We start from the raw sequence: 13293 nt of genomic DNA, 5'->3' as shown, positions 1-13293 counted from the left end.
TTTAACACCATTAAAATATACGTAAATTTCGTCTAATATTCCCAAGACATTTCGCAGCTCTTTTACTGATTGGCATAATTGAACAACTATTAAATTTAATTGATGACAATAGCACCAAATAAAAGCTGCCTTTGGCGCCTCCGCTCTAATCAAAGCCTGCACTCCATTAATTCTTCCACTCATGTTTGAGGTGCCATCATAGCTTTGCCCCACTAGAAATTCGAGGGGTAGATTCATGGAGCCAAGCTTGGATATTATATTCTTTTTAATATCGAGGCCCGTTGTATTTCCCGTACAATAAATGTCTAATCAGCCTTTCAACGGGCTTAGGTGTCTCGCTATTTTCAACATATCTCACTATCAAAGCTATTGCTTCTGATTTCGATACATCATATGTGCCATCAACTATAATTGAATAGCACCTGTTGAATTCAATCTCCTTTTGAATTTTTTTTATAACCATATTTTTCATGGTTTCAATAAGAATATTTATGTTATTATATGATAACAGATTTGAATATAATTTAGATTTTAATCCCTTAATTTTTTTCTCACTTCTTCTTTCTTCATTATCTTGTATATACATTTTAAGAACAGGCTAGAATCTGCAATAAGTTTAATAAGGCTCATCATATTGCCATCTTAATTTTTAATCAAGCATTTATATTTTTTTTGGTTAATATTTTTGGGCATATTTTGACAATGATCTAGAAATTATAAATGATTATATATAAGATTAAATATTTAAATTTTTACTATTCCCTTTGATAAAATTTTAATTTTGCGCCAAATCTTGAAAGTGGAAAAATAATTTTATGATAAGAAATATCGGATAACAAACTAATTTGCTAAACATCGACCATAAAAATTTTTAAAAAAAAAATAAAAAATTAAAAAAAAAAAAAGTACCCCCATAGAAATTTATAGAAGCAGTTGCTTCGGACCCCCTCCCCGTTGTAGGGGTCACTGCTTATCAACACAGCTTTCGCCGTGCTAAACACACGTTCAATTGGCGTAGAGCATGGGAGAGTTGTATTATATCTAATAAATAAAAATTTTAATTCATGGAATTTATTAAAAATATTGAAAGAATTATTTTTATTTTGAAAAAAGCTTAATAGATCATCTTCACAAAGATCTTAATTCATTTCCTCATCAAAATTTTTTTAAAATCTTTATCAGAAAAAATTCTGGCATGTGTGTTGGATAAAGGAATTAAGTCTGCTCTTTCTTTATCAAGATCTTTTCTCAAACTGGAAATAAGTTCTAGCATTCTTCCTGATCTCTAATTTTATCCAGGGCCAATCCATTTTAAACAGCGGGTGAATTATTGCGGATAGTATATATTGATCTTTAAAGATGTGTTTGAATCTAATGAAAATAAAAGATAATCAAAATATAAATTGTATGCAATATTTGAACTGTACACCTTTTATCTATGTCTACCAGGATTGAATTAATAAGCGGCTTAAAAAACTTGAAATTATTTAAAGCCATTTTTTTAAGTTTTAATATTATAATAATTATCGTGGAAGTAAGATGTCCCAAATGCATCTTTTCTAAGCTCTCTAAAATTGAAGGAGCCGTATCAATCGGTTCCATAACCTATAAAATCATAAATTTCTAAATTAACACTAACCATACAATATTCATTCATGAATGACTTGTAGTTATCTGGATGAATAAGACAAAACAATGAGCGAGTGGTTAGGTTAAAAAAATTTAAAACAACGAAAGGGCGGGCTTGTTAGCTAAAATCATTGCAGACTTCTAATAGGTTCTCTACACATCCTGGAATACCATTCTGGGTAAATCGGATTTTAATATTTTATCACCCTCGGTAAATGCTATTTGGGAAAGAGGGGGAAGTGTTTAAATTTGTTATCATAGATATGTGTATAAATTATACTTTTTTTAATTATGTGTTACATTTAAACACTTTGATCTCTTATTTATTGCTATATAAAAAAAATGGCTTTGCTATAATATAATTGTTAAACAATTATAACTTTACTAGCATTTTTTAAAGTGCATATAAATGTATCGGTGAACTTTATAAGCTTAATCATAATGTACTTATAAATATAATATATATATATATATAAGTCCTTCCTAATATACTACTAATATAAAGAGTTTTTCAAATGTCATATTTTTAAAAAAAAAAATGGTTTCAATTATATTATATTTTAACATTTTAAGTTAAATCAGGTGGCGCATTAAGCTAGTCACAAATTGTTAAAATAAAAATAGGTATCAGTTGGAGCTGGACTGTAAGAAATTAATGCTTAATCCAAGTAATGAAAAAAGCAAATTAATTATGTCGGGACAGACTTGCTTTAATGAGAAAATATAATTAGCTGAAATCGTAGAGGTAGAAGATCAGTACACCAAAAGTAGTTTTTAAAAACGGCTAACTCAATATTTTAGCCATAAAAATATTGCCTAAACTTCAAGATTTGTTAAATATATGTCCAAACCTTTGGACCTTCTATAGCCAAAATCAAAACTAGTGTGAGATACAATGCTGATCATTTTAATCAAAAAAAATCTATTTCAGAGGTGATTATCAGCACTGAGTATTATATATTTCAAATCTTATAATTATCATTTTGCTTATGAGTTTTTTTTAAAATTTACAGAAAAGAAATTCTATTTTTATTTTATTAAAATGATATGTGAAACAATGTTTTCACTTTTTTTCAATTTTAAATTGTAAAACCTTTTCCATAATTTTCATCTATTTCTATAAAAACCTATCATGTTTTCTTTTCAATATGCCACAAATCTATACTTTTTATGCTATCTACTAAATTATAAAGTATCAAAGCTACCAACGGATTTATCAATTCTCTTATTTCATTACCCTATATCGCTTAGAATTAAAGAAGAAATAATGCTCAAAAAAATCCTCAAACGTCGAGATTAACTCAACGTTCAAAAAATACTGTATAAATTTTTAGAAATATTTTGTTATTTTAGCGACGGAGTTATTTTTGATAATTTAAAAAGGAAATTTTTTTCCGGTTTTTTTTTCCGGGGATTTATTTTCCTCATTTAATTTAAAATCTAAAAAATGGGGAAATTTTTTCAAAAATTATTTTCCGGGTAATTATTTTCTAGGATTATTTTCAGGGGAATTATTTTCTAGGATTATTTTCAGGGGAATTATTTTCCGCTTACCGGTAGGATTACATCCGTTTAGCAATCCTTTGATGCCCCCGTTTAAACAAACCTTGCCAATAAATCGGAAGCAGCTGATTATAAAGGTTGCTATAATCGAATTAATAGTCACTTTGGTCAGCCCTGATCGTTTACCAATCCAAATTGATAAACTTAATTATTCTATCAATAAGGACTCAATTAAAATAATTTCGATTAAAAAACAATAAATAGAAATAAAATAATTTTTTAAATTTATATATCGATCAATAAATGCCCTAATTTTTCATCATTAATTTACCAATTTAATTTTAAAAAAAATTATAATGATTTTTTAAAAAAATATTATTTATATCATGGTTGGCATTTAGAAACTTAAGTCAGTTAGATATGCAGGTTGGAGATATGCTCTATTAAAAATAATCGGGTTCGGGCCGGGCCTAATATTTTTAAAAAAATTTCGGGCCGGGTCGGGTCGGACCTTGGAAATTTTATTAAATATATCTTAATTTATCAATTTTTGTAAAATAAAAAAATTTGATTTAATTTATTGAAACTAAACGCTATATAACATATGTCTTTTATTTTAAGTAATTATAAAAATTAATTTCTATATTTAAATAAATTCGGGCCTGGCCGGGCCGGTAAATTTTTTTAAAATAAATTTCGGGTTCGAGCCGGGCCGGGCCGGTAAAACTTTTTATAAAGCTTCGGGTTCAGGCCGGGCCGGCAAAACTTTTTTAAAAAAAATTTCGGGCCGGGCTTGAAAAATTAGACCCGATGCAGATCACTAATGTAGGTAGTTAATCACAGCAATTGAGTCGTATAGAGGTGGAAAGCATGCTTAAAATATTTTATATTTAGCAAAACGTTTTTTAGTACCTAAATAAATTAAAAAGAAGTAAAGGTGCCATTGATAAACGATATTAGTTATTTAAAAAATTGTTTACCGAATCCCAAAAAATAGATTGTGGGAAAGAGAAACTCAACTCAAAATAACTAAGGAAAAAAAACTGCGAATAAAAATCATAAGAAAAAAAAACTGATGGATAAAAAAATTCGAAATAAAAAACTAGAAAAAAATTCGCAAGGAAAAAAAAAGAATGGGGGAAAAAAATCTTCAAAATAAAAAATTTTTGAAAAAAATCTCTATTGTTAAAAAGAAAATTAAATAAAGCAGCATTATCTTTTAAAAACTTTACCTCATAATAATTATTTTTTAAAGGTTGCAAGGTTCTAACGTTCAAGGAATTTTTCCTCGTAACAAATCTGAACTTAAAAACATTTAAGACTCCAACACATATTTTTTCATAAAAATATTAAAAAATGATGATTAAAATCAACTTGCAGGCCCGGATCGTAAAATTTAAAAAAGATGGTGTCTAAAAAAAACTAAAGATGAAAATGTTGTCTATTCCAGATCCCTGCTTATTAGAGCTATATTTAATTATGCTTGTATATCTATTTATACTAATTTAATTATAAATTAATTATATTAAGTCAAAAAAAATTAAAACTATATTATTTAAAATATTATAATATAAAAATTTAAGTTATATTAATAATACTCATTCTATCTAAGATACCGAACGTATCTGTTCCCCGATGGTCTTAAAAATTCTGGAATAGTTCTTAAGTGTTTCCTATATTCTTTCAAAAGATTTTTTAAAAGAAACTCTCTAATATACCTCATTCATTAAGTCTTTCCCACTTATCTTTTAAACATTTTTCTTATCAGATATAATAATATTCAATTTAAATTTTTTAACAAATACCTTAAAACTATTTTATCCACTTTTAGTTAAAGGCAGTATTTTACGTTTCATTTTAATATTTTCAGATATTTTTCCAGTTATTTTTCCTTAAGATTTTTTTCTGCAGTCTTTTAGGACGAATTTTTTTCCTACATTTTCCCATTATAATATTTAGAATGGTATTGTGCTAGTCCTAAAAAAAGTGAGGCACTACAATATACTTTTTTTTGTCTAGAAAATCAAATATGTTTAAAAAATTATAAAAAGGTTAATTCTTTTAAGATAAAAACTTTAATCTCCATTAATATAAAGTAACTGATGAAAGTAATGCCAAATAAGTAACGGCATTTCTTGGGGGGGGGGGGGGTCATTGATTACTTTTTGGGGAAAAAAACAAGTAGTAATAACAATCGACAGGTTTTTTTAAGCATTGAGAAATGCTTTATTTTATATAATATTTTAGAAATTTTTTTTAAAAATCTTATTAATGTTAGTATATTTCCGTTATCATTATTATTAATTCATCAGTTAAAAAACATGTAAATAATGTATAGGGATCTTTATCATTAAGGCCACTTATACAATCACCATGGCCGTATTCTGATGTAAAACTTGATAGGTTTTGTAATAGCCCTCCAATTTAATTCAATAGGGTCATCCTCGACTTCTTCCGAATAAATTTCAAATGAAGAATCGTCTTCTCTAGACCAAATATCAGACTAAAAAATTTTTTAAATTTTACTAATTTTATTAAAAACATAAAAATTTATAAAAATAAATATAAAATAAACATTATTGCACAACGGGACATTAAATCACAGGATACTTTTTTTTGTAACTGTCAAAAAAATGTGATCATTTTTAAAATTATTGATATTTATTAAATATATAAATGTTTCTTACCATTATTTTTTACATTCCATATATAAGAGAATATATGGAAAGATGGAAATGATAAAATACGAAACTTTTTGCGCGCGAAAATATTTAAATAAACATAAATTATATTATTTTTTATATGGGATATATTCATAACACCTGTATAATAAATAAAATTTAAAAAATCATTCCGGGTGAAATATGCCCCCCGGAAGGTCCTTTTTTATGTTGCACAAATTTCAACCTACTGTGTAATAAAGGGTTACAATATAATACAAATAAAATTTCAGGTCAGGAGAGAAAAAAAAAGATAAATATTGTCCAAAAGGAGGAGATTAAAATATTTTTGGGGATCATTCTTTTAATGGGTATTAAAAGATACCCATCATTACGCGATCATCCCGGAAAATATCAAGAAGCGGTGCCACCTCCTGGGAATGTTCAATTTGCAAAGTATCGCTATTCGCTATGTATTAACGCGAAAAGAAATTGTTTTTTTTCTTTTCATAATAAAAAATAATTTATATTATATTTGTATAACACACAGCCGGACAAAAATGGGTTCCACGTCATTACAGAGAAACCATTACAGAGAATGTATTTTACAGAGAAACTTTTATAGAGAAAACAAAAATAGAAAATGCACTTATAGAGAAAACAATAGAGAATGTCGTTTATGGAGAATAGAGAATTATTTTACAGAGAATGATTATACAGAGAATGATTTTACAGAGAATGATTTTATAGAGAATGATTTTACAGAGAATGATTTTATAGAGAATTATTTTATAATGAATGTATTTTATAGAATTATTTTATAGGGAATTATTCTATAGATTATTATTTTATAATGAATGTATTTTATAAAATTATTTTATAAGGAATTATTTTGTAGAGAATTATTTTATAATGAATGTATTTTATAGAATTATTTTATAGAGAATTATTTTATAAAGAATATTATTTTATAGAGAATTATTTTATAAAGAATTTTATTTAAGAATATGATTATTTTATAAAAATTGTTATATATAGTCATAAGAAAAAAAATTACAGTATTTGACATAATATTATATATAAGAATTACCTTATATAAGAGAATAATTGGGTAGTTTTTGAATTATTACAATCGGTACAGAAAATTATTTGTTTATCTTTGCACAAGGTTTTTCGATTATTAAATGAATTAATGGTATAACAAAATTTTGACATGATTTGTAAGGAAAATCATATAGTAAAAGAATATACAAATTTTTTACAAGTTTAAATTAATTATTTAATTATATTTATATAAATTAAGTAACTAGTTACTTTTGGCAGTTACTTTCTAGAAAATGTAGCCAGCTACAGTTACAATTTTATAATTGTAACTAGCTATAAATATTTTTTAGCTAAAGTGCAGCTAGTTAATGGTAACCACTTAATTTGACAAAACTAATGTAGAGATTTTCATTTATAAGCTTTTTTTATCTTCAGCAAAATTTATTTAGTTCTACTTATATTATTATTCTTCCTAAAAATTTACAATTACAGATGGAACACACCGATAATCCATTCTTAAGTTAAAAGTTATTTGTCATTAAGAGATGAACCAAATTTTGACATGATTTATAAGGAATTTTACGAATTTAATTTTTAAAGATAAGAATACAAAATAAAATATATAGTGTTGTTAAAAGTTACTTTAGCAATGTGACTTAAAGAATATGTTTAATACTATTTGTATATGAAGTTTTTATAAGATAAACCTTGATAATATACTGAGCTTAGCAATATTCATTTCGAAATATCAAATAAATTTCTATTCATAAAAAATCCAAATAAACATAGTATAAATAATATACCAATATAAAAAATACAATTATATGATTAAATTAAACATTTAAATTTAAATTATGGGATAAAGCCCTTAAATAATCCAGCATGGTTCTTGAATAAAAATCTTCAACAATTAGAAAAATCCTTTTGGATCTTTCGCGATATTCTTTCTTTGACAGCGGAGCCAATAGTCCTAAAGAATATTGTTCCAATTTGTAACAATTCAGGCTATCTTCGTCTTTGAGAGCTAAAAATTAAAATGCTAAAATTTATAATATAATATAATTACTAACTCTATATAAATTTCCAGATCGTTGGATGATGGGAACTTATATGAGACGAAAAACTTCTATGCCAGTCCTCTACTGAATTATTTGTATTCGGTTCACGAGATAGTGTCGATTCGTAGCAATTCCATAGAGAAATGCTAAATATTGGCGACTTCCTCTCCATCGTTATCATTTTTCCAATCCACGTCTCTTCAAAGTATTCTATCAAGGGGGAGAGAATATCCTTATTTTCATGATAAAATTTAGAGGCACATAATTCCTCGAATCCATGAATTACATCCTCAATTGGTACATATGCCAGTGACATTAACATTTTTATGTACATAGCAAAATTTGTTTCTATTTAATTTTTTGAATCCCTTTTCTCCTTATTTTTGTATAAAAATTTAGTCAAAAATCTTTTACACATACGCATAGAATAAGGTTCACCATCAAATATCGAGGATAACCATTTTTAACAGGTTTTAAGCTTACTCTAAAATTAAGTTTTAAGCGAAAACTATCATTTTAGCCTCGACGAGGTTTTAAACTTAAAAGATAGCTCTATCTTGAAAATAATATACTTGCCTCAAGGCTTAGCAAATTTTTTGTTTGACTGTTATAGGTTTTAGTCAATTATAGGCAAGATATAATCCAATTTTAACCAAATCTTTTAAATGTTTCAATAATAATTTGGAATTTTCAAATAAGTCAATAAAATACATGGCCAAAGACAGGTTTATTTATATATATTTATTTAAACATTAACTACAATAATAAATATATAAATATGTAAAACGTTAATTACAACAGGTAGGTTGTAAGTTGTTAGGATAAATCAATTTATACTTTGAAAGAAATAATAAATTTGGATATTTTTTTATCAGGTTCTTTGGTGTCCTTTTGTCAATTAACCATTGTTTTTTATTGATTCTTTGATATTTAAAAAAAATTTTTAGGAACATGATATTGACAATAATAAAATATTATCTGGGTAGCATGGAAACGACCTAAATTTATTGGAAGCAAACCCCCCTCAAAATCTATTTCTATCCTCCTAAAAAAATTCACGCCCTTCGGCGGCGATATTTATAACCTCAAAACATTTCTAATTGAACTCTTTCAGGCCTCATGATTATTTAGGCCAGGAATACCAAATAATTATTAGTTAGTGATAATCAACAAGTTGTTCAACCGCATTTCAAATAGTACGAGCGTGTATAACCTCAAATTGTACTTAAATATTATCTGTGAATCACTGAGAAAAATATATTTATTAAATTTAATTTTTTTTATCAGATATTCTAATTTACAAAAAGTCTTTATTTTTACTTTACCCTACCTTTCTTCAGAAAAATTGAAGGCAAATCGCTCTTATCTCCCACTTTCAAATAGACCCTGTATATAGTTAAATTTGTAGATGTCGCTCTATTCAGAAATTCCACTTTTATTTAAAAATATACCACAAAATTAGTGATTAAAATTAGACCAATTTTTAATTACTCTAGAAAGCATCATGCAGTCACGTCTAATAGATATCTTTGAAAAGATCGTAAAATAATTTCAATAAATTTGAATAAAATTATTTTTTATTTTGGAAATTCTTTCTGATATATTCTTTATTTAATAAGAAAATTGACCTAAGAACAGATGTGCGATTTAAAGAAATAAGTAGATTCAAATTTAATGAATATAATGGGCTTCGACAATATATCGATGAAGATATAATGAAAAATTTTTTTAACTGCGTAGATACTTTATTCTACTGCAGAATGTAAAAAGGGCTTTCATCTTATGATTTTGATCATGGCAGATAAACGAACAAGTTTAAGAGTATATGTCGTATATATTTATATATTATTGGACCTTTGATATGAGAATGGATTCCAAATCCATGGGTCAAAATATGGAAAATGAATCATCACGGGCGAATGAAATCTTTTTTTAAAAAATACAGCCTAAAGAAAAAGGAGCATATTTATATATATTTTAATTTATATAGATGTCGGTGGTATTAAATTTGTTAAATTGTTTTTATATAATAAATAAAGAATTTATTCATTTTTTTGATAATATACAAAAAATGGTAGCCCCCCTCCCCCTTCCAAGATTATCAGTAATACACCACTGAATAAGATAATGAAAAATATCAGACCAGGCCAAAAATTTATTAAAAAAATCCTTGGCAGGAGTGAAAAATGAATTATTTAAACTCTGGATTGGTCCGGACTTAAAAAGGAAATTTTTTTTAAAAAATCTGAGCTGGGCCTTAAATTTAGCCCTCTGCAGATCTCTGAGTTATATAATAGGGGGTTAAATAATTTTGTATCTGCCCATGGTATCGATAAATTTAAAAGTATACAGATACTCAAAAATACTATAAGTAACTGCATCTCTAACAAGTGTATCCATGGTCATTATACTCCTAAATTTAAATTATGGAGAAATTATTATTTTCTTTAAAAAAATTAATGAACGAAGACAGATGTAACTGCATACGCATAATGTGACTAATTAATCAAATGAATATTTTTTTTACATTGGGATTAAAAATAGAGAAAATATAAAGTTTTAAATTAAGCTATTCAATTAACAATATTAAGAATAAAATAATAAAAGAAAATTCTAAAAATTTCAACCATTTTTATTTTTTATCTAGAAAAAACGTTAATATTAGATCCGAAAATAAAATTTTGACAAATGTCAAAAAACCATTCTCAAACATGGAAAGATAATAAATGTGTTTTAAACATTATCATAAAATTGAATAGTGTTTAAGTTATTATTCTCAATGATTTCAATATACAATGAATAATCGTGTCAGCGAAACTTTGCAGCCCTCTATCACGAGAAAGGGTACGATGTAATTGCTTCACTAGAATATATGAGGTGGGGGGGGGGGTCAGGGTCACCTACTTGGGGGCGGCGATTTAGATTTTTAGTTTTTTGTTATTTTAATAAGATTTTGAAGTTTTTGATTTAAGGTATCATTTATTAACTATTGTGACTGTGAGATAAATTTCGCTTCTACACACTTATTAAATAATAATATTAATAACCTGTAAGCATAGGGTTTGGATTCCGAAGTGGGATCGATGAATTCAAGTATCTCCTGTGAAGATCGGCTCAATCCAACGCATAAATCGGCTACCGCTAAAGAAATCACAAAACGATTGGTAATACTCCTTAGTTTTTGAAACTTCGAATATGCCATTATCACCATTGTATTTGAGAATATGATGATAAATAAGAAAATGTAGTTAATAATTTTGAAGACAGTTTCATATGTTCTAATTTCTCTCTTGATATTTTTATGAGGAGCTTGAGTAGTTATACTAGAAAAGGATCCCTCGTGTGAAAATTTATATTTTTTATACTTGGCCTTCTTTTTGGTTTTGTTCCACTTCCAATGATTGTAAGAAGTTCGAACTACATTTGAAACGATGTGATGATTTTCTCTGTCCAGGACCTTTGCGGTTTTGGAATTGATCAAAGGGTAATTAAATTCTGGATTATTAAGGTTGTCATGTTCAATGGATTCTTTCTCATATTTTTCCAAAGAATTATTACTTCCATTTGGAAGTGAAGTAACTTTAAGATTTTCTTTCAGAATCGATGAATCAATTATATTATCGTATTCGTTGCCGTAAAGTTTGATGTATTTCTGAATTATGTTCCTTAATGGAGATTGGAATGAGTTAGGATTATTATTTTGATTATCATTTAAATTACGTGTAAACTTTGGTTTTATTAACACATATTTTTCAGCGGAATGGTTATCAATCATCCCAATATATCTCCTTTGTGAAATATTAATATTAAAATCGTTAAAAAATTGGAAGTTTGAATTGATAAAGCTAAAATTTGCGCAAACGATAAACATGATTAAGTATATTGAATAAGATATACCAAGAATAGAATCCAATAAACTTAAAACAAACATATAATCACTATTATTAATTTAAAAGGTTTGTTATGATAGGATATCAGGAAATTGTGTAGAAGAGCCCTAGCCAATTTTGAATTCTAACATCACTAGTGACAATGACTTCTTCTAAGTGCTTTTATTTGTAAAAATCTCTTAATTTATTTTTTGGTTAATTTTCATTAAAAACCTTTAACGTTTAAAAAAAACATAACTATAAAATTAATGAATGATAAGTTAATAAAAGAAATTTTTTTAAATTGAAATTTAAAAACATATGACTTTATTTTTATTTTATCTAAGAGAATGTTTATTTTTTTTATCGAAATTTTATATTTATATATTTTAAAAAAAATTAAATATAAATATTGATTTCAATTATAGTTGAAATTTGAATAAATTATTATTTATTAATTATATATTGATATTTATTCAGTTGTATTCGTTTAATGCAATAGGCTTGCTCGTTCATTTCTACAAAATTTTAAATCGCTCGACGATTTGTTTTTAAATTCATTCACCCGTTCGCCTATTTATTGTTTAAACCACTCGCCCATCTAATGTTTAATTTTTAATAGGCGGCATGGGAAGGTTGAAAACTTTCCCATTGCAGTCCCCTAATAGGGATGACCGGGGTTGGCCAACAATTTATTACTTATGGTGGATTTTTTTTACATAATATATACGACCATGTATATTTTCCTGTAAATTCTATAAAATTTAATGGAATTTAATAATTTTAATATGTAAAACTGTTTCATATCATATAAAAGTCTCTATTCTTTCATTTAAACCCTCATTTGGAGTGATAAATATAATTTGTTGCAAGTTTACCAAAATTTTGCACATTAAAGAATGTAGAAGGAATAAGATTAGGTTGAAGCCATCCATTCTTTTATAATGAGCTCCCAGCAATTATATTTATAGCTTATAAGAGATGAAAATAAGTTCCAAATTTAGAGAAAAAAAGTGGGGAAAAATAAGCACAAACTATAGTATTCGATAGGCTTAACACTTTTTGATAAATCCAATTTTAGATTAACTTTTGGGTATCCCCCCTATTTAAATATTTATTTATATACAAAAATGATATTTTAAAAAATGAAAATGGGGGGGGGGGGGGGGTTCGAAAAGTAATTTTCCGGATCAATATTAAAAATCCAATAACTAATTATATTTTTCAAAAAAAAAATGAGGTTTTTTTTAGTGCTCCTTTTTAACTTATTATTATCATTTTTGCATACTATTTGGAGGGGAATCGATAAAAATTTATTTATAGATTATTCTCTTGATAATAACGAAATATTGTTACTAATCCGAGAATAATCGTACATGAGGAAATCAAAATTCGAATAAATCATATTTATACATATACCATTATATTTCTAACGAATAAATCATTAATACATAACCATTATATTATTCTAATCTAACTTTATACATACAATTACAATTAAATTAGTTTAATTATTTTGTTTTAGATAGG

At 26.3% G+C, this 13293-nt stretch overlaps 1 protein-coding gene across 2 annotated transcripts in view; it reads right to left on the bottom strand.

The window, feature by feature from the left end:
- The window catches only part of LOC135929082 (D(2) dopamine receptor A-like), a 47432-nt gene extending 35388 nt beyond the window's left edge, over positions 1–12044 (bottom strand). Inside the window, exon 1 of one of the 2 annotated variants that reach the window (XM_065465577.1) lies at positions 10942–12044. In XM_065465577.1, coding sequence (XP_065321649.1) covers positions 10942–11825 — 884 coding nt within the window. In that variant the 5' untranslated portion in view covers positions 11826–12044. The remainder of the gene's footprint in view (positions 1–10941) is intronic. The other variant, XM_065465578.1, reaches the window with a different exon arrangement.
- Between the last annotated feature and the right edge of the window lie 1249 nt (positions 12045–13293).

Source organism: Gordionus sp. m RMFG-2023, chromosome 4 (genome assembly GCF_954871325.1).
Source record: "Gordionus sp. m RMFG-2023 chromosome 4, tfGorSpeb1-WG-v2, whole genome shotgun sequence".
NCBI classification, from domain to species: Eukaryota; Metazoa; Nematomorpha; class Gordioida; order Chordodea; family Parachordodidae; genus Gordionus; species Gordionus sp. m RMFG-2023.
This window is presented reverse-complemented; position numbering and strand designations above follow the sequence as displayed.